The 21,144-nt window shown below is 47.0% G+C and overlaps 2 protein-coding genes across 3 annotated transcripts in view; one reads left to right on the top strand and one right to left on the bottom strand.

The window, feature by feature from the left end:
* The window catches only part of KAT7 (lysine acetyltransferase 7), a 31,565-nt gene extending 23,617 nt beyond the window's left edge, over positions 1 to 7,948 (top strand). For both annotated transcript variants that reach the window (XM_061176774.1, XM_061176773.1), the window contains exons 10-15: positions 421 to 510; positions 806 to 946; positions 2,046 to 2,139; positions 4,687 to 4,833; positions 5,531 to 5,637; positions 6,269 to 7,948. In XM_061176774.1, coding sequence (XP_061032757.1) covers positions 421 to 510; positions 806 to 946; positions 2,046 to 2,139; positions 4,687 to 4,833; positions 5,531 to 5,637; positions 6,269 to 6,370 — 681 coding nt within the window. In that variant the 3' untranslated portion in view covers positions 6,371 to 7,948. The remainder of the gene's footprint in view (positions 1 to 420; positions 511 to 805; positions 947 to 2,045; positions 2,140 to 4,686; positions 4,834 to 5,530; positions 5,638 to 6,268) is intronic.
* An 8,775-nt stretch (positions 7,949 to 16,723) lies between these two features.
* On the bottom strand, positions 16,724 to 20,382 carry TAC4 (tachykinin precursor 4). Its single transcript, XM_061176346.1, has 2 exons — positions 20,284 to 20,382; positions 16,724 to 16,825 (listed from the first exon to the last, which is right to left on the bottom strand). The coding sequence occupies exons 1-2, from the start codon at positions 20,380 to 20,382 to the stop codon at positions 16,724 to 16,726; spliced, it is 201 nt and encodes a 66-aa protein (XP_061032329.1).
* Positions 20,383 to 21,144: the final 762 nt, after the last annotated feature.

Here is a 21,144-nt window from a genome sequence, read left to right on the forward strand (position 1 = left end):
TGAGAAGTTTCTGGTAAAGGTGAGAGTACCTTTACTTAGCAACTCTCAGCTGCTGGAAATAAGCTGCTTAAGAATTTCCTGTTGGCACAAGGCATTTTATAATAAGCTAGGGGTATTTTTTTTTTATTTATCTTGCTTTTACGTGGTAGATGATTTTAATCTCCTGGGTTAGAACAGTGCCAGAATATAATCCAGAAAACCTGTTCCAAACTGCTATAAAAATACCATAAATATATTGCCGTGACTTTAGAAGCCTTTATTTGTTTCACTAAAAAGAAAATCTGTTTTGCTGTACGTTCTCAAGTTTGTCCAACTGTCCATCTCAGCTGACTAAATTTGACCTGTGATTCCTTTTCCCTTTTGAGTGGCAGTCTTACTGGGAAGGTTTGTTTCTCTGATGTGAATTCCATTCTCTTGCAGGCTAAGTGTGTGTGGAAACACCCACCCGGAGATGAGATATATCGCAAAGGTTCAATCTCTGTGTTTGAAGTGGATGGCAAGAAAAACAAGGTAAAAAGTGCTGACATCAGAAAAAGGGGTGAAAGTGTTGTACATTCACAGGTTTCAGAAATTTGTTTTATGTGCTGACATCAGAAAAAGGGGTGAAAGTGTTGTACATTCACAGGTTTCAGAAATTTGTTTTATCTCCATCTCACCTTGTAAAGAAGATAGAACTCTTCTATTGGCCAAAATACACAATTTCTGCTTCATTAACAATAATGGTATGATCTTTAAATTTTAGGCCTTTATCTGATAAGTATAAGAATCACTGACCCACATATAAACGTTGTTTCTCTACTTCCAGATCTACTGCCAAAACCTGTGCCTGTTGGCCAAGCTTTTTCTGGACCACAAGACATTATATTATGATGTGGAGCCCTTCCTGTTCTATGTTATGACAGAAGCAGACAACACTGGTTGTCACCTGATTGGATATTTTTCCAAGGTCAGCAGGATCTGGAGATTAAGAAGCTGATGACCAGAGCAGGGTGATTGATGTTGGTATATGGTGACTCAGATCACTGACGGAAAGAGGCAGTTCCCTGGGCAATGATGACAGCCCTTCTCTTAAAGGGTGGCGGGGGGTGGGGTGGAAATACACGTATCAAAGATTATTCAATGAAAATGTGCAATTCTTTATTAAAAGCTTCTGATTTATTCATTTCTGGACTTGTGGATTGAAGCTGCCCATTAATTACTGGCCAGGGCCCTGCCTACTAACCCACGAGCCCACATCTTGTAGTCAAGCCAACCAACTCTCCTGGCTTTGCTCTCCTCTGTGTTATTAGCTTAAAACCAGGAATACGTTCCTTTTGCCTGGTTTTCTAGCTGGGCTCCTTCAGTTGATAACGCCACTGTGCCTTTAAAGACTCAAGGCCAGATTTTGCTTATGACTTTTTAATATAACAACTTTATTGAAATATAATTCCCCTACCATACAATTCACTCATTTAAAGTGTATGGTGTAGTGGTTTTTAGCATATTCACAGAGTTGTGCAACCACCTGGCAGTCACCACAATCAGTTTTTGTTACCCTAATAAGAAACCCCATACCCGTAAGTAGTCACTCCTCATTTCCACTCATTCCCTCCCAGCCCCACTGTCTCTATAAGTTTGCCTGTTCTGGACATTTCACATAAATGGAATCATGCAATATGTGATTTAATTGTGTTTTGACCCCTTTCCAGAATGGGGACTTACTGTTTGGATTCCCTCCCTTCTCCAGTAGGCAACAGTCTTTTGAAATACTGCTTTTAAAGAGGGCTGCTCTAGACTGACTCAGCGTTCTAAACCTTCTTGCCTTGCTCTGTGCCTGTAAGGAACCCATAGTCAGCCCCCTTAAGATGAGACTGGAAATCTTAGAGCTAGGGAAACCCTGGGATCATCATAAAGGGTGTGGATGTACCAGCTGTGAGCCTGACAGCCACTCCTCAGGACTAGTTAGCATATATTTTGCAAGCAACCTTGTTTTGTATCTGTGGGACTGCTGACACCTTTGGTTCCAGATTCTCATGACCCGCTCATCTGTTTGCTCTTGATTTTAGGAAAAGAATTCATTCCTCAACTACAATGTATCCTGTATCCTTACCATGCCTCAGTACATGAGACAGGGCTATGGCAAGATGCTCATTGATTTCAGTAAGTGAAACAGGAAAGTCATAAGTTCCACAAGCAGGGACCATGTGAATATTGTTGTTTGTCTTTTTGTCCTGTGATCTGTCTATACAATTCCTGGCACGTAGTGGAATTACACTGGTATTAAGTGAATGAGTAAGTGGAAGAAATCTGAACATTGTCAGTTGGCCTGATACACATTGAACACTCAAATGAATACAGGACCCTGAGTTGGTACTTAACGGTGGGAGATAATAGAGGATAGTAAAGTAAGCTCTTTAGGATTACCCCAGTTTGAGACTTATGAACAGCACATACATGCATAAGGCTTCAAATTTGTTCTTGGGTGTTAGGAATTTTAGTTTTGTAAGCTTTTGTCTAGAGGCAGTCGTCTTATTAATCATGGATTCTGTATTTGGGAATTTGCCTACTCGTTAAAATTTATTCAGAAGCCCAAAATCAACCAACATGCCCATGTCAGCCAAAAAAAAAAAAAGTCACCACGCATTCCCAGATGAGGTTAAACAAGGTGCCTTGTTCCGGCTCTCTGTGTTAAAGCAAGTGTCCTTTTCATGGTCTATTAGTACCATGTCATTCATATTTTTGTGCCTTTTTTTTTAATCTTTATTTATGTGGCTGCACCAGGTCTTAGTTGTGCGGGATCTTCGTTGCCTCGTGCGAGATCTTCGTTGTGGTGTGCGGGACCTTTAGTTGCGGCATGCATGCGGGATCTAGTTCCCTGACCAGGAATCAAACCTGGGCCCCCTGCATTGGGAGCGCGGAGTCTTAACCACTGGACCACCAGGGAAGTCCCCATATTTTTGTGCTTTTCGTTATTGATTTTCTTTTCTTTTTTTTTTTTTGGCCGCGCCGCACAGCGTGTGGGATCTTAGTTCCCCGATAAGGGATTGAACCTGGACCCTTGGCAGTGAAAGCGTGGAGTCCCAACTACTGGACCGCCAGGGAATTCACTGTTGCTGATTTTAAATGGTCCCTAAGCGTAGTGCTGAAGTACTGTCTAGGAAGGCTGTGATGTGCCTTACAGAGAAAGTGTGTTTTATAGATAGGTTTTATTCAGGCATACATTATTGTGCTGTTGGCTGTTAGTTCACTGTTAATGAATCAATGATATGTATTAAATAGATGTTTTTAAACAGAAGCACATAAAACGAGGTTATGTATTGATTGGTTGACAAAAATGTGACCAGCAGCCCACAGGAACCTAACCCTGTATCTCCCCTAAGAGCAGTGGTTCAATATTCGCTAATTCATTGTTCACTGTGACTTTGTAGAATATAACTACTGTAAATAATGAGATTCAACCATGTTTTATTCGCTATTCACTGTAACGTGACATATTTTAGTCAAATTAGAATTCTTAGAAACAGCTTTGTGATCCTTTTTTTTTTAAGCCATCTGGTAAGAGATGAATCAGGAAATGGCATAATCCACTAAGGGTGTGAGAGGATTGTGTATCTTTGAACAGGTAACACCTATTTTATAAACTTAACTTTGTGGAAATTTTCAAACATATACAAAAGTAGCATAATAGTATAATAAACTCCCCTGTAATGATTACCATTTTATGGCCAATCTTGTTTTACCTATAGTCCCACCCTCAACTATTTTGGTATCTCTAAAAGAATAAGGTCTGTTATACTTAAAAAATACCAAAAAACCAAAAAATTCCTTAATGTCGTAAATTATACTATTCAAATTTTCCTTATTTTGTGATTTTGTTCTTTTAAAAAAAAATTATTTTTACTCAAATCCAGATAGAACTGATATTGGGATTGATAGGTGTAGCTTATAAATCACTTTTAGTCTAAAAGTTCCTACTCCATCTCTTTCTTTTTTTTCTTTGCTATTTATTTGTTGAAGAAAGCAGGTTAATTATCCAGTAGAGTTTCCTGGGGTATGAATCTTGCTGACTGCATCCCCATGGTGTTGAAAGTTAGACGTTTAGATGTTAAAACTAGCGACTTAGTGAAATTCAGATAGTATCCATCCCCGTCCCCCTCCCCGCCCCCCACCAATGTTTCATAGGCAGTACTGAGATAACCCATTCTTAAAGTTCAAAAATTTGAAAAAGATTAATAGCTATATAGTGAAATGGCTTCCCAATCTCTGTTCCCATCTACCCTGTTTTTTGTTTTCGTTTTTGCTTTTGCTTTTCGGCTTTTTTTTTTTTTTGGCTGCACCACTCGGCTTGTGGGATCTTAGTTCCCCGACCAGGGATCGAACCCAGGCCCCAGGCAGTGAAAATGCTGAGTCCTAACCACTGGACTGCCAGGGATTTCCTCATCTACCGTGTTCTTAACACATACCTACAGATAACCATTGATAAGTTTCTAGTGAAGCCTTCCAGAGTTTTTTTAATGTCTATTATAAGTAAATGTAAATACACATTCATCCCCTTTTGTTTGTACAAAGGCAGCCAACATAGTATTGCATTAAATGACTGAACCCTAATTGATACTGCAAAGCAGACTCTGCTCCTTAAATCTTTTTCCACGTTGGTACATTGTTCTTACTAGGGTGAGACACAGTGTCTGTATTGTTCCCTGGCAGGTTATTTGCTTTCCAAAGTGGAAGAAAAAGTTGGCTCCCCAGAGCGTCCACTCTCAGATCTGGGGCTCATAAGCTACCGCAGTTACTGGAAAGAAGTGCTTCTTCGTTACCTGCATAATTTCCAAGGCAAAGAGATTTCTATCAAAGGTTGGTTTTTGACTCTTAGAAAATGGTTGTTACTCAAGATGTTAGCTCCACTGAATATTCTGACTTTTCTATTTGGCCCTGTTCATGCTTTGTAACCTGCAAAGAAAATGCCCCATTCTGTGTTTCATCTGAATATGAGAGCAGAAGACCCACTAACGTGGACCACTCACTAAAGGTGCCTAAGGATTCCAGAGTGTTTGGCCCTTGGGACTGGTTATATGATTTGGTTTCTTGGGACTGGTTATATGATTTGGTTTCTTACAGAGAAAATGTGTTTTATAGATAGGTTTTATTCAGGCATACGTTATTGCGTCTCAAATCTCAGGTTGCTGACACTTCAATTCTCAACAAAAGTCAAGAAAGAAGAAAAACTTCAAGTCTTTTGGCACACACAGGAACTTCTAACATCCCTGAATATTTGTGTGAGGATGGAAGAATTTAGTTTGGTCTGTCTTTGACCTTGATTTCTATAGGGGCCAAGTGGTTTCCTGCTGTAATATCTGTCTTCTGTAGTTATTTTAACTGGTCAAATGAATGCTTTGTAAATTTCTTCTGAACAGCTTGGGTCAAGTAGTGAAGATTCCAAACATTTGGAGTCTGCATCTAGATTTCCTCCAAGGGAAAGGGGACCTTGGTGTGGCGGGGCGGGGGTGGTGTCTGCATTTTGGCCAAGTTCTCAGTAGCTCTTCTGTTTCAGAAATTAGCCAGGAGACAGCTGTGAATCCTGTGGACATTGTCAGCACTCTGCAAGCCCTTCAGATGCTCAAATATTGGAAAGGAAAACACCTAGTTTTGAAGAGACAGGTAAAGTTACTATCAGCCTCTTGCTCATTGCTTAATGTCCCTTGAGGCCTAGCAGAGCAAAGTGGGGCCTTTACACCTTACAGGTAACCTTCCCTTCGTCAAGGAGTCTGACTCTATGCATCCTTTACTTGGTCTCATTGTTAGGCTTATCTTAAGCTCCTGTCTCAGATTTGAATGACAGACGTGTAAGCAGCTCCAGTTAAGCAGCTTTATGTTGCACAGTCGTACTTCTATCCTTTGATGATTTTCTTAGATCGGATGAAGAGTGCCTATCTGTGGAGGAGAATCTTCATAAACTCCAGGTCCTGTGGAAGTGGTTTTAAATTCCTTTAACAAATGCCATCTCAACTCATGCCAATTTAAAATTTTTTTAAGTTGACTTATAACGTTTAATGATGGAAGACGAATAATGATTTTCAGGTCTTACCGAGGGCATAGTAGGAAGAAATGGATTCGGTAGGAGAGCACTAGGTAAATCAAAAGATAATTTTTTTTTATATACCTGTCTCACACCTTAGTATATTATTAAATCTTTGGCCATTTCTTCTTTGCTAATAATCATTTTGGAATCCACTTATAAACATGTATAAGTTGAATGTATATAATAATTTTTCCCATTGTTCTCCCTCAGGACCTGATTGATGAGTGGATAGCCAAAGAGGCCAAAAGATCCAACTCCAATAAAACCATGGATCCAAGCTGTTTAAAATGGACCCCTCCCAAGGGCACTTAAAGTGACCGGTTACTCCGAGCCAGCGAACCCCAGCAGTAGGAATCCGTACCCTAGGGATCTGTCTGTCATTTCTGTTGCTCTTGTGATTGGCAAGTACAGTATCCTTTGGGAAGGCCATCCCCCTCAGGACTGTCCTGGCTCCGACCCTCGTGTACACTGCAGACGCTGGTTCTGAGGAACTGTTGTTTCGGCCTCAGTGAGGTTGCCTGGATGGGATCTGTATTAGACTTGCGTGCAGATCCCTCGTAGCACTGACCCAAGGTGTTCTGTTTTGGTACTGTACCTGTCCAGTCACTGGTTCTCTCCTCTGGCCCCATGAGGTTGTGTCGTGTCTTCTAAACTTTGTAATAGTGCTTCTTCTTGCCGCCCAGTCACCAGACCACCAACTACGGTTACCGCCACCAGGACCTTCCCAGTTACTCCTTACCTGTGTTCTTGGAGGGGCAGGGAAGAGGTAACACTTCTGAGTGTGTGTGTGTGCTGGGAGGGGTCCCTTCCCTTTGGGTTTCATCTCACTTTAAGTTTTTTCCTCCATTTTTACTGAAAGACCTGTTCTTGATCAGTATCAGGCTGACCAGAGCCAAATACTTTTGAAGACTCGCAGGGATTAGTCTTGGTTACAGCACATTATCTGAATGAGATGGAGAAAAGAATTGAGAAGTGGTGATTCTGTATTTGGATTTGAGTTCACCTGTGGGCAGTGGGCAACGTCTTGGTGGAAGGGAATGGAATACTACTTTTTGCCTCACCAGAAAGTGCCCAGTAGTAAACATTTTCTTCTCTTTACTCCCTGCCTGTCTTTACGTTTGCAGGTGCCAAAATAATTTCCAGTTCTCCCTTTCATGCTGCATGTTAAATGGTTAATTATACTGCAGAAACCTTTTCACCAGTATCAGTCTGATATAGCATACCTATACTTCCACATAAGTTACACTGCTTTTGTCTGAACATCCTTGGAGAAGTGATTGAAAATGACTTCCGTGTCTCAGCCCATGACTCAGCAAGGCAGAATGGCCACCCCTGCCAAGGTTTGCTTCCCTTTTCAACAGTGCCTCACCCTCCCTCTAAGACTAAAGTGCTTATGCCCTTCCAAGAACTCCTCCTCCATTTCCTTTTTGGGATTTACCACCATCTCCCCATTCTCTGGTCTCCTATTTTTGGTGTTGTTTAAGTGAAGGAAGAGATGCTCCCTCTAATTTCTCTCTAGCCCATTATAACCTGCTATCTTGGGGCAGCTTTTGATGTATGACATGTCACCCTTTCCAACTTGGTCTCCTACAACACCGCTGTCTTCATGTGGAACCCTCACCACAATCCCAACTCTGGTCATTTGTGCCTTTCTCTTGTCATCTTTGTACACTACTTATATTCACTGTGGGTTGGGGGGAGCTAATTTTAAGCATGTTCAGTGGCAGCTCCCTGCCAGTTTCAGTGTCACTGTTAAAATTTATCCAAAAGCAACTTCACTGGGGGTTTTCTTAAGGGGTAAAGGCCTTTTACAGAAGCTAATCCTTCCCCACATGTGGTAGAATGTGCTGTTCTATATCTACTCCTCAATAAAGCATGTTCTCTGCTCAAGTCTGTTTCACCCAGGAGCTCTCATTTGAGTACAGAATGGTGCCACTGGCCTGCTGCTAATAGATAATGCACTTGGGATTTATTTTCCTAGCAGTAAACTGACTGTTGAGGGATGTGGTTTGTGGCTGGGGAAGGTTGTTTCTTCCTCTGTGATGCAGGGTATCTGTGGAGGGAGTGCTTACTCTGAGCTTGTTTAGTTGATGGGAGAAACTCTCCCTGCCACACTCTGGTTCCAGATAATAGGTATGCATAGCAATAAGTAGTCTGTATTATCCATTCTTCCATTAAGTTCATTAAGTTCAAGGACAGAAAACCCAGCAGGAAGTTAGGATACGTGGGGTACAATCGATAGCTGTGGGAGGTGGGAAAAGGTGGGTCCCTTCTTGTCTCCAGGCTTATTTGCCAGTAGTGAGCAGTGCCACCTCTAATCATTGTCTCTCTCAGGTTGAGATGATTTCTTAAAGGAGCTGCATTTTCCTGTAGCATTTACCTAGAGCAGGAAGAGGGTGGCCGGGCACTTGGCTAGATGGTGGAGAGGAGGAGGGTGGAAATTGTACTTGCTGGGGTGGTTTTGCCCGCTGTGGCCGGCATGCTGAGAACTCCTCCTGGCAGACGAGCTAAGGGTCCTCCTCGCTAAGGTTAGAATCCAGTGTGTCACTTGACTGGGGGTAGGGGATGGGATGGAGAGAAGCTCAAGCTTATACAAAGACCCTTCTTACACATCTTAGAAAGATGTGCGCCCACATCTCCCTGTTCTAGGTATTCGCATCAAAGGGAAATTCTGCTCTCTCTCCCATTTTGAAAAAATTGAGGTAGGTAATATGGACCACGAGAATGGATGCTGAGAGGTCAAGGCACTTGAAGTTTTGTGCCCAGTGCGGATCCCAAGCCTCCACTGATTGCCACCCCCTTTCCCTCACCTAGAAATCAAAGGAAGATTTCTCTGGTTTAAATCCTTAGAGGTATGGGAACAGACCGTTCACTTCCTTGGCTACTTTGAGTCAGCCTGTCCCCTCTGACTCCTTTTTACCTGCACAAAAGAAGCTCAGCTGCTTAGGCTCCTTCATTAGAAGAGCAAAAGTCTGGAGTCATTCCTGGATCTAGCTCCTGGAACTCTCTAAATGGAAGCACCTCCTCTATTTCTGGAGGGAGGAAGAGAGCCCTAGCACGTGCTGGTTGCTTCCTGTCTGCTCAGCACTGTGCTGGGTACCTTCACACTGCCTTGTTTGACCCTCACGTTAGCTCAGTGCCATGGAAATTCACACCGGTTTTGCAGAAGGGAACCTAGAGCACAGGGTGACGCAGGAAGCGTTAAAGACAAATATTTTGGTCTGTCCAGCTTGAGAACCTATATCATTTGCTTTCTTGGCTTTTTTGATACCTTAATGATTTATCATCTCCCTTCTAGTTAGATTTCCTTGCTTCAACTGTAGACCCCCATGCTTCTAGTGGCTTCCATTGCCAGAAAAATGACAACACTGGTGAAAACTTTAAGATGAAAGAATTGATTTTAGTTGCTCCTATAGGCAGCATTTGGAGGCCAGAGACCTAAACCAGGAAACAAAGATGTGCTTCATTCTGGCTCTGCTTCCGATTTAGGAATAAACTGTTTAGCAAGCACTGTCTGTCCCTTTACTTACATGGTTTCCTTCAGTCCTTACCACGCCACCACTGTAAGGTGAGTATTGTAGCCCTTTTCCACATGAGAAAATGCGAGGCTCAGAGGTCTTGCTGCTGGGTTATAGAAACAGAATGAGAGCCTTGCTCCTCTGATTCCAAATCCCATGCTTCTGACAACGCTATTGTGAGTCATCTGATGCCTCTGTGCCTGCTTTCCCATTTCTTACAGGGGGAACAGTGAGTCATATTAAGTAACTTTTAAGAATATGGTGTGCCCTTTATAGGGAAGATGATGCTTTTGACGTGTCCTCAGCTTTGGTTTGTCCTTGTAGTTCTGGGCAGGTTGCCTCGCTGGGGTTAGGAATGGCCTCTAATGGAGTTCATGTGAAGCCAGTATAGAAAAATACCACAGCTTGCTTACAGCACACATTCCTTCTGGAATATGAAACCAATGAAAAGCAGCTTTTTGAATGTATATTAGTAACTGTAGTCATAAACATGGCTGCCTTTTCCTCCTCTGAAGAGCAATTGATATGCCAAACATTGAAGAAGCGAAGTTTGTATGAAAGGTGCTAGGATCAAGCAGTGTAGCTCTCAGTGATCCTTACCCTTTTTACTTTCCTTCTGACCTTTTGAGAATCTAATCAAAGCATCAAGTCTTTTTTAAAAAATGTACATAAATGCAAATATGCACACATTTGTCTACAGTTCAGGAAATTGAGCCTTTGAAGTCCATTTCTGAACTGGGGTTAATACATAAGAAACCCTGGTTTGAGAAAGCTCCAGTGAAAAGGCAGGAACCCCACCTACCTGCCTTCACTCCCAGCCCACGACTAGTTCTTTGTGTAAGATGACAGGTCCCGTTAAGTGAGGTACAGTGATGACAGAGGGAGAAGGCCTGGCTCACTGGCTCAGCGTTAGGATCCTCACAGGTGCGCATATATACACAGTGCTATACAGGGTTTTGCATGTTCAGAGAATAAGGTGAAAACTCTTTTGCTAAATATATATGATGTATGCTAGGAATTCTAGAAACTACTTTTTGCTATTCGTTGATATGGAATTGTAGAATTGGACCTCCTCTGGGTTTGCTCCAGCACTTTCTGCTATAAACTTGTATGACTGTCTCTTCCAGACTGTCTCCTGCTGATGGGGGCAGTTTAATTGCCCACTTCCTTTGTGGTATCTTCAACAAAATGCCAATGAATGTCACTAAGAAGAAAAAAAAAAAGACTGCCCAGTGGTGAAAAATGCCCCTTGCTGGAATATCAGTTTGTCTCTTCCGTCTTGTGCAACACGTGTAGATGCAGGTCATGCTGCTACCATTTTGGGGTTTGGGGGGTTGTTTATTTGTGCCCAAGAGTGGAGAAAATAACCTGTGCTGTTGCACAACTTTGGCTCCATTGCTCCTCCCAGATGTTCTATGTGAGATGTAAACACCTTTATCCTTGATAAGTCATGTCCATTCCAAGAAGTCAGTCTTTCTCAACTGGGTATTTGTTTCTGGAAACCACTCGCCTTATGTTTAATCAGTTCCAAAGTTTTTAGGAACCTATACCCTTATCTGACAAAAAAGGTGTGGTAGATCACCTCCAGAGATGGCCACCAACAATTTCTCCCATCTCTGGATGTGTGTGCTGCTCCTTCCAGTAAGAGCCAATTTTCCTTTGGAGTGTGAGCTGGACTTTTTTTGGGGCGGGTGCTGGACCCTGGGAGGCCTGCTGTCAGGAGAAGGCTTGCATCGCCCCCTACTCCCATATTTCTGGACACGGGTAAGGTGTGAGAATGAGGAAGAGAGACGCCTCATGATGAACAGTCAGTCTTGAGATGGAGACTATTTCACTACAGGTCAAACAGAAGAATCTTACTGGTTGTGCAGACCGTCTGGCCTCTCAGGGCCTCTGCTGTCACTAAAACCTTCCCTGGCACCCAGATGAAGGGCCTGGCCTCTCCACCAATGCCTTCTTCCCCTCCTTTTAAACAGCCTAACCACCCCACCCCCAAAGAATCAGGCGCCCCCCCAAGCCCCTAACCCATTTTCTTTTTGGAAAGAGGGACACAGAGAAGCTGAATGTTATGCAGCCCAGTGAATTAATGAATCGCCCTTTACCGCTGAACCCACACAACTCCCAGCTCAGTCTTTTGTTCACCTTTATGCTTATTACCTAGGTTTGGCCCCTAGGATTTCATTCTAGCTCTTTCTAAGCATCCTGGGGTCCTTTGTGTCCCACCTGCCTATGAACCACTGGGGCAGGACAATGGTCTCCCCATCAGAAGCGGGGGCGGGGGGGGGCGGTGGCGGCTCCCTGAGGTGGGACCTGTTTCCTTCCTCTAGAGCTCTTCCCAGTGCTGGGAGCATGACTAGCTGCCTGTGTCCCCAAAGCAGAGCAGTCAGTTGATGGGCCACCTCATACACAAGAATTGATGAAGGACCTGGGACCCAATTCTCCTTGAGGTTATGATGGTGGGTAGGGAGCGGGTGTCTGCTTTCAGGCAGGGGCTGTCACCTTTACCTGTGTCCCAAGCCTGTTTTCCCACCTCGGGTGGGGAGCACGACTGTTTAGTATTTCCCTTTACGACTCTGGAAAAGGTCTCCCAACTGCTGACATGCCAGGCCACTGGGCAGGGTGCAGAGCCCAGGCCATCCCTGCCCTCTGCCCTGCACCGGAGAAGAAACCATCCACTGTTCATTGGTTTATTGAGCCCCTGCTGTGTTCTGGGCACAGGAGATAGAGGAGCGGGGGAGACTCATCCTGCTGTGCAGTGAGGTCCAAGTGAGGGGGGGGTGCGGGCAGGGTCACTAGCTCACAATGGTGACAATAGTGCACTTATGCACGACTGCTGCTTGAGACCGAGAGTCCTGGGAGGAGACCCAGTGAGTTCAGTGAGGGCCTGGTGGGAGGGACATGCCGGCGATGAGCACAGGAGACACGGAGGCTGGCTGGTTGGCTGTCACGTCCAGGTGGGGAGAAGGGGTTTCATCCTCTGGGAAGCACGTGGCGGGGGCTCTCACTCTGACCAGTGGTCCTCATCCTCTCGGCCTGGGAAGAGTGCTGCACGTGGCCGGTGGTTAGGGGAGACTGGTCTGCCTCCTCCACCCTTGGAGGCCTTCCCTAGTCATCCACCCAAGGCCCTCCGCATCCCTAACTCGCGTTTCTCCAGCTGCAGATATCTAAGGCAAATTACAGGTTCATCTGGCATAGCTTCCATTTTTCAACCATAAACGCCTCCAGAGCATGGACGAGCCAACCCTCACTAATCCTCTCTAAAGAAAGGGAGTGGTAATCCACCACTCAAAATTCCAAAGGCCCTCCTGGGGCCACGGGAAGTGCCCTGGCCTAGGGAGCAGGAGACACAGTGTTTAGTCCTGGCTCTGTTACCAGTTCAGTGTGTGACTTTGGGCAAATTGTTTCCATCCCTGAAAAATGATTTCGAAGGCTCCTGCCGACACTCTGCATGGAGGGACATTCATTTCCATATTGGCATTGGGTTGGGTTGACTTCCATGGCCCTTCAAGTGGAATGGCTCAAACACTTAGGAAAAACTCTTGGGGGAACATAGAGGACTTTCCCATCTTTATTCCCAAGAGCCTATGTTGGAAGGAGTAGGTATCAGGGAAGCTAGCGAGGGGTCCACAGGTCTGCAGCTCTGGGGGGAGAGGTCAGGATTAGGAAAGCAGACTTGAGGTTGGCGTCTTTGATCAGCTGCGACACCCCCTGCCCTTCCTCTTGAGCTGACTGGCTTGAACTATGGATCCTTCCCCAGCTCGATTTACTTATCTACTTTCATGCCTGTTCATTTATTGAGCGTCCCCTTGAACCCCTTTGGGGTTGTGGTCCCTGCCAGAAGGCGTTAGCTGATAACTACTTAGGGTGTTACCCCTCCCAGGGCGATTTGCCTTTATTTATAATTGTTGAAGACAGAAAATACCTTAAGACTTTCTAACAACGATTAGTAAGGGAATAAGGGGGATGTTCCAGGGTCTGAAAAACCACACACTACTCTGTAGCTTCAACTGGCCCTGAGAGCGGGGAGCAGAGTGTGCCTGGGTGTGTTGGGGGTGGAGAGGGTGCAGCTTCAGGGCTACGGCTGTTACAGGCCTGGATCATCAAAGGGATCATGATCTCCCTGCACCTCGACTGCTCTCTTCCATGGGGCCTCTGCCTAATAGCTTGTGGGGAGCCTGTTCTGTCTGGCCAGCTGCCTGGCCCCCACCGTGGAGACTGGCAGCAAAGTGTCTGGTCACTTTCTCATTATGCCCTTGCAATCCAGTAGAAGCTCTCATCTACCTTCTGTAGATGGTCCTCCCCTGCGCAGGTGGCCCTGGACTACTGGTCCTCGCTGATACCCTGGTGGTGAAGAGAGGAGATAGAGAAGAAAAAGAGAGAGTGCAGCAGAGGAAGGCTGTCTTGGGAACCAAGAAAGACAGGGCCAGAGCTGGGGCCTCATGAATGGAGTCATTTCTCAATCAACCTAGGAGCTGAGGTTCATTCATTCACTGATTCATTCACTGATTCCTTCCTCTTTCTCCTCCATTCTCCCTCCCTTCTCCCCTTCCTTCCACAAACACCTCGTGGGCACCTCTAATAGAAACTGTGGGGACAGAGGAGATGGCAGACCTCTACCTGCCTGTGGGGTAGTTCCCGCTCTGGGGACACCAGCCATGTGACCCAGCAGAACAGTACAAGGCAGTGTGCCAAGGAGGGCACCGTGCCCAGGCTATGGAGACAAGCTCTGGGTAAGGCAGGCAGGCAGGGAAGGAGAGGAGCTAGGAGTTCTGTCAGTGAGGACGCCCGGGAGGATGTGGTGAGTCTTAGGGCGTTAGGTGTGCTCCTGAGAGCACTGAAGGGTGGTGGGTAAAGGTTGGTTTGTTTTCTTTTGATATTGTTTTTCCCTTTTCACCAAAAGGACAGCTTTTCACTTTTAAGGTCCTTCTGGATTGATTAGTTTCTCCAACTCCAGGCTTTAGACCCAAGGTAATTTTGGACCTTTGGCGGAACTAGATTCATCCCTGTCTTTTCCATATCCCTGCAGCTACTCCCCAGGTATGCACAGACCGCCTCTCTAAGGAAACAACCAGGGAGCCTAGCATGCGGCCAAACCATGCTGCCCCGGTCCTCCACAATGCCAGCCTGGTGCGCCCTGGCCAGAGCATCTCTCCCGCCTCCCTGGACAACTCGGTTCTCCCCAGGGAGCATGCTGGGGGAAGGTCTGGACAACACTTACCTGTTCTCTCTGGCTGGATGGGAGGTATTCCTGGGGGAAAGAGAGAGAAGGAATGAGGGCTGCACCGCTTCCCTGGGGGCCCAGTGAGGTGAAAGGGCTCATGGCTCTTTGGGATCCCGCACCTTTGGTGGGTCTTCAGTGGAACTCCAGTCCCTCCCTGTGGTCCTCGTGTGGCTGGGCCGCACAAGGTACACTCTGGGTAAGAGGCAGTGTGGGGTAGTAGGAAGTGCGCATACTTTGGAGTCATTGCGCCTGGCACCAGCTGGGCATCCTTGGGAAAGTATTTAGCCTATCTGAGCTTTAGCTTCCCTGCTGGTGGTAAAGCGGATATTGTGAGATTTAATCACATGCGAGCACAGTGTTCAATAAAATTTTTTTTTTTTTTTTTGGCCGCGCCACGCATCACGCGGGATCTTAGTTCCCCGACCAGGGATCAAACCTGTGCCCCCTGCAGTGGGAGCACGGAGTCCTAACCACTGGACTGCCAGGGAAGTCCTCAGTAAATATTTCTCTTATAATCCCTTCCCCTGCTTCCTCATGGGTTGCTGGATTTGGAAGAGAGCTCTGAAATGGCCCAGTCCACTTGTGCTTCCACTGCAGCGGGCACGGGTTCGATCCCTGGTCGATCCCATGCCATGTGGCACGCCCCCCCCCCCACAAAAAAGAAAAGAATAAAAAAGCAGTCTCTGAAAAAATGCCCACTATAAAATGGTAATGTAGAGGATAGTGTAGTAAAAGTCCCTCTTAGCTCTCTCCCTCACCTCCACTTCCCATCCTAGGCATAAACACTGTTGACAGTTTGATATTTATCCTTCTGGAACTCTCCCTATGTTTTCATATATGTATCTGTGTAAGTATGTAGTGTTTCTTTTTAAACAGGTAAACTCCTCTCTTACATATTGTTATATAACTTGCTTTTTCCACTTAACCAGTGTCTTGGAGATCTTTCTCTATCTTTCCACAGATCTGCCTTATCCATTTTAATGGCCATAAAGGGTATGGATGTGCCCAATATATATATATATATATATTTTTTTTTAATATAAATTTATTTATTTATTTATTTTTGGCTGCGTTGGGTCTTTGTTGCTGTGAGCAGGCTTTCTGTACTTGCGGCGAGCGGGGGCTACTCTTCGTTGCAGTGCGCGGGCTTCTCATTGCGGTGGCTTCTCTTGTTGCGGAGCATGGGCTCTAGGCGCGCGGGCTTCAGTAGTTGTGGCACACAGGCTCTAGAGCACAGGCTCAGTAGTTGTGGCACACGGGCTTAGCTGCTCTGTGGCATGTGGGATCTTCCCGGGCCAGGGCTCAAACCCGTGTCCCCTGCATTGGCAGGTGGATGCTTAACCACTGCGCCACCAGGGAAGCCCAAAGTGCCAGTTCTTTCATATCCTCACCAACACTACTTTAAAAAATATACAATATTGGCAATAAGAAAAAGAAAACGGCTCTCTGTTCAGACTGTTTTCTCCTTGTCCCCCCAGGACATGAATCACGCGTCAAGCGTGCCCTCAGGGAACATAGGTTCATTTTAATAATTCTATTTGAGCCAAACAGAATCAACTAGAAAGCTTAGCCCATGCCTTTACTCACATCTAGAGGCTGATCTTGAGCACCACCACCTCTCTCCACAGTCATCCATTGTATTGAAGGAAGCATACCAGCAGGATGCAAAGCATTTGTCCCCACCCTTAGGGTGACTGCACTCCCCGGATGCTGGAGACAGCCCTGGTTTGCACCTGTTGCCTGGCATAATTACCACTCTCTGAAGTATCCTGGTTTGGATGATAATTGACATGGACACTCTATCCCATCCCATCACGTGAGCGACCCCTACTGGACTGGAGTAAGAGCTGCTGTAAGCTAGGGTCTCTGCTTGGTGTAACAGAACCCACCCAGAAGCCCTCCTCACTGGGCACCCGCCCACTTTTGTCACTCACCTCCCACCTGCTTCCCCATCAGTCCAAAGAACTGGCTCGCTTTGCCCCTCTTCACTTCCCAGAGCTGGAGCTGAATGCTGGGGACAACATCTTCCTGAAGAAGCAGAGAGTTCCTTAGAGTTCGGGCAAGGAGACAGCCTGAGCAATAACAATCTCAATAACACGAGCTCTGTGCTGGCACTCAGCTCTTTTGCACATTTTACACAATACTGTAAATAATAATAATTAATAGCTAACATTTTACCATGTTCCTAAGCACTTGCATATATTAATTCACTTAATCCTCGCCAAAACCACATGAAGTAAGTACTACTACTGTCACCATTTTACAGATGGAAACACTGAAGCACAGAGCAATTACCAGCAAGGATGCGAGATGAAGCCAGAACTCAAATCCATGTCATCTGGCTCAAAGCTCAAACACTCCGGTCATAATCTCATTTACTCTTCACAACAACCATATGAAGTAGGGACGGTGGTTTATCCCTGTTTTACAGGTAGGGAAACTGAGACTTTTGGAGGTTAAGTGACTTGTTCAAGGTCACACAGGAAGTGGTAGAGCCAGTAGAGCCAGTAGAGCCACTCAGGAAGTCTGACTCCAGAGCACAGGTTCTGCTCCATCTTGGGAAATGTCTCCAATATAGACAAGGAGGGGGCAGCTGATGAACTTGGGGTGGGCACCCAGTTGGCGAGATGAGACTGCTTCCCCTCCAACCACCTCTCTAACTCCTGTTTTCCTCTCTTCCCCCGGCACTACCACCACTGTCCTGGATTTATCCTGACCTAGAACCTGGGTCTCCCATGAGGATCATGGCATGTGGCCTGGGGTGGAGGCCACTCCCCTGGGCAAAGACATTTGCATCCTTGAGCTGATGGGGTGAAAGTTCTGGACCAAGGACTATAGATTTAAGTTCTCATTCCTCCATTAACCTTTGTGACCTTGGCCGAAGTCCTCTCCTTCTCTGGCCTTAACTGCAGCCTCTGATGAAGGCCCTGCTTAGCTCTGCTGAGAGGGAGAGATGCTCACTAGTGGAGGAATGACAGTGGGTGACGTTCATTAGACCGTCTTCACATCTCTGTATCCCCAGTACCTGGCACAGTGCCTGGTACACACAGCAGCTCAGCATGTGTGGGATACAGGATGCTGAATGAAAGGCCCTTTCTCTGATAGTCTGGGAATAGGGAAGAGGATGGGGTCTCCTTTTCCAGGAAGGCTGAGACAGGTGAACAGAGCCCTAGAGTAACACAAGCCACCTGCCAGGAGGCTGGCAGCTGGGGTTGGGTCAGGGACTTGCTCTTCCATTCCCAGTTTCCCCAGGGGCAGAACTGGAGCTTCGGGGACCAGCAGGGACCTGGCTGGGGTGCAGTGGAGACCCCTTCGCTTCTCACAGTTCATCCCAACTTTTGGGATCAGGAGTGAATTGTTTTCTAAGCTTTTGACGAATTCAGTCACTTCCAATCTGTCTCCTCCCCAGGACATCAATGCCTGGGGCCGCTGTCTCGGCCTGGAGTCGCCTAGCCTGGCCAGGAACCGGAAAAGTGTCTTTGGACCCATTTCTGAAAATCTTATGAAAAGCACTTTGCCTTGGTAAAAGGCAGTCTTCAAATGCAGGCTGGAGAGAATGGCTTTTCATGAATTAAATAAGACTCACCTTTCTCCCACCCACTGGGTTTCTGGGGGGCCTTTAGGAGGCATCTTTCACTCAGGAAGGACTCTTGCCCTCACTGGAAGCCCTCCTTATCCATTTAACCCAAATCCCCAGCTCCAGGGCTAACTGCAGGCCAGGAGACCTGAGAGCTAGGGAGGCGGTCGGATCATCCCTGACAGAGGCACTGTTCCTCCCGTCACCTCACTTGGATTAATGGTTCCTGTATCCCAAGCCCTGTGTCTCTGGAAGCAGAGGGATGTTAAATGAGAGTGAGCAGAGAAGAAGCATTAGCCCCAGCTGCAGGGTGAGGTGCTTGCAGGTGCCCAGCAATACTAGTTGAAGTTGATGATGATGTTTCCCATGTGGCCATGTAGAGAGGCCACCATCACACAGCTTCCCTGGGCCTGGGCACAGACTCCATGTCAAAGCTGGAAAAAAAACCTTGGGGATCATCTTCTCCCCCTTGCCCCCATTTTACAAGTGAGGAAACTGATGTGACCTTCCCCAGTTCGCACAGAGTCAGTGGAGAAGCTGAGACTTGAACCTGGGTCTCTCCAGCCTGCTGTCTTCTCAATGGCACACACTTCCACATTCAGACAAACCAGGAAGGAAACCTGCCATGAAGGAAACCCACCAGGAATGGCTGTTATTCGATGGCTCGTCCTGTGGCCCCAGTGTCCTCACCATCCCAGGACTTGGAGGAGCCAGGCCCAGCCCAGTCCCATCTGCCCTCCTGGAGGCCTTCCCTGAGCACTGGGCCTGTTTGTCTCTGATCCACTGGCCTTGCTCCCCTGTCTGACTGGAACTCCCCAAGGTCAGGATCTTTGTCTCCCTGACCAGACAGGGTGGGGCGCAGATGCTGTGTCTCTAACTTTGAGATTTATTCCCAGTGACAGCACTCAGGTCAGTTTAGTAGGAGAGACTGGCAATCAAAGCAGTACTTGTCAGGAAATAGGAGTTTCTACATGTGAGACAAAACAGTGATCCCGCCCCAAGCTGACCCCCTTGAAACGAAATGCTGGACAATGTCCTCTGAGGCACAAATACACAGAATCAGACCTTGGGCAAGGTGTACAGTTGTGTCTTTTTTTAAAAAATTAATTAATTAATTAATTTATTCTTGGCTGCGTTGGGTCTTTGTTGCTGCGTGTGGCTTTCTCTAATTGCTGTGAGCGGGGGCTATACTTCGTTGCGGTGCGTGGGTTTCTCATTGCGGTGGCTTCTCTTGTTGTGGAGCACGGGCTCTAGGCGTGCGGGCTTCAGGAGTTGTGGCACGTAGGCTCAGGAGTTGTGGCTCACGGGCTCTAGAACGCAGACTCAGTAGTTGCGGCGCATGGGTTTAGTGGCTCCGCGGAATGTGGGATCTTCCCGGACCAGGGCTCGAACCTGTGTCCCCTGCATTGGCAGGCAGATTCTTAACCACTGCGCCACCAGGGAAGTCCCTGTACAGTTGTGCTTTTGAAGCTGCATAACCTTGGACAAACTGCTTGACCTTTCTGTGCCTCAGTTTCCTTATCTGTGAAATGGGGATAGTAATGGTACCATCCCCACCAGCTGATATGAGGATTACATGGGTTAATATTTATGAAGCATTTAGGACAGTGCCAGGAACATAATATATGTTAAATAAGTGTTTGTTAAATGAAGCGTGAGTGCGTGCGCGCACGCGCGCACACACACACACACACACACACACTGTTGCTTCCATATGCATGCCCCTCTTTGGAGGTCTGCCAGGCCAGGGGCCATGACCTTGAACCTGCCCAGAGAGGGGAGGCAGACACCCTGCCTTGCAGTGTACAACCTGCTCTCCTGGCAGCCATAAAGGGGATCTTCTGCCCCCTCCACCATGTATCATCCCCTGCTTCTCCCCAAAGGTACCTACCTCCAGGGTCACGGTCACCCAGGACCCAGCTTCAGCATCAAGTGCCAGTTCCTCGTCACCTGCCACAGTGCAAGCAGACAGCCCCATCAGGAGAAGCAGGGTGAGGCAGAGCAGCATGGTGAGCACCGCTCTGTCCTGGGACCCTCGGGGAGCCCCTCTCAGTCCACAGACCGTCACTAGCAGGCTCCGTCCTCTCTCTCTGGCTCCTCTCGGCAGGTGGGGGAAACTCCACCTGTTCTGTCCTCCCAGCTACTCGGCTTCTTTCTTCAGCTTATCTGACCCCCCGGGCCATTTCCTGTGACTCCCCCCCACCCCCACCAGCTGGAAAAGCCAATGATACCACGAGCTGCCCAGAGAAGGGACCAGGTCTCCTCCACTGCCGCCCCCCAGCAGTTGATCTCTGTTGCAACACCGCCTCACCGTTGGCTGCATTCCCCTTGGGAGGCAGGTGCACAATGAAGCAGTGTGTGGGGCCTGGTGCTTCCGGCTTCCTGACTGGAAGCCCCGAGCCGGGCCACGTCGTCTTGGAAATGGGAAGGGGGAACTGCCTGGCTTCTCCCTTGCCCTGTAAGAGAGGCCTCTCCCCAGAGCTTAGTATTCTACCACTAGTCTCCCCTTCTGGTCACTGCACCCCGTCCTCGGCATTCCCCGCCATCAGTAGTCCTCGTGTGAACATGGTAGCACACGTCTTGCCCTAAGAGGTAAGGCAATACCTAAAGAAATAAGGCTCCTCACAGGCAGGAATTGGGATTTGCCAGAAAAATGGCCTCCTGCTCAAGTGTCATCAGCTCTAAAATATCTTCCCACTGCTGGGATCTTTTCAAAGCCCTAACCTGACCTATCTCTCCCTGCTTACAACCTTCCAGTGTCTCCCCACTG

Source organism: Eubalaena glacialis, chromosome 19 (assembly GCF_028564815.1).
Source record: "Eubalaena glacialis isolate mEubGla1 chromosome 19, mEubGla1.1.hap2.+ XY, whole genome shotgun sequence".
In the NCBI taxonomy this organism is placed as follows: Eukaryota; Metazoa; Chordata; class Mammalia; order Artiodactyla; family Balaenidae; genus Eubalaena; species Eubalaena glacialis.

What these genes read in the sequence shown, in the direction of transcription:
- TAC4 (XM_061176346.1), bottom strand. Translation starts at nt 20,382, where the DNA reads ATGCTGCTCTGCCTCACCCTGCTTCTCCTGATGGGGCTGTCTGCTTGC. An exon ending in ATGCTGAAGCTGGGTCCTGG is followed by an intron (nt 16,826 to 20,283) that starts GTGACCGTGACC and finishes CTGCTTCTTCAG; the next exon opens with GAAGATGTTGTCCCCAGCAT.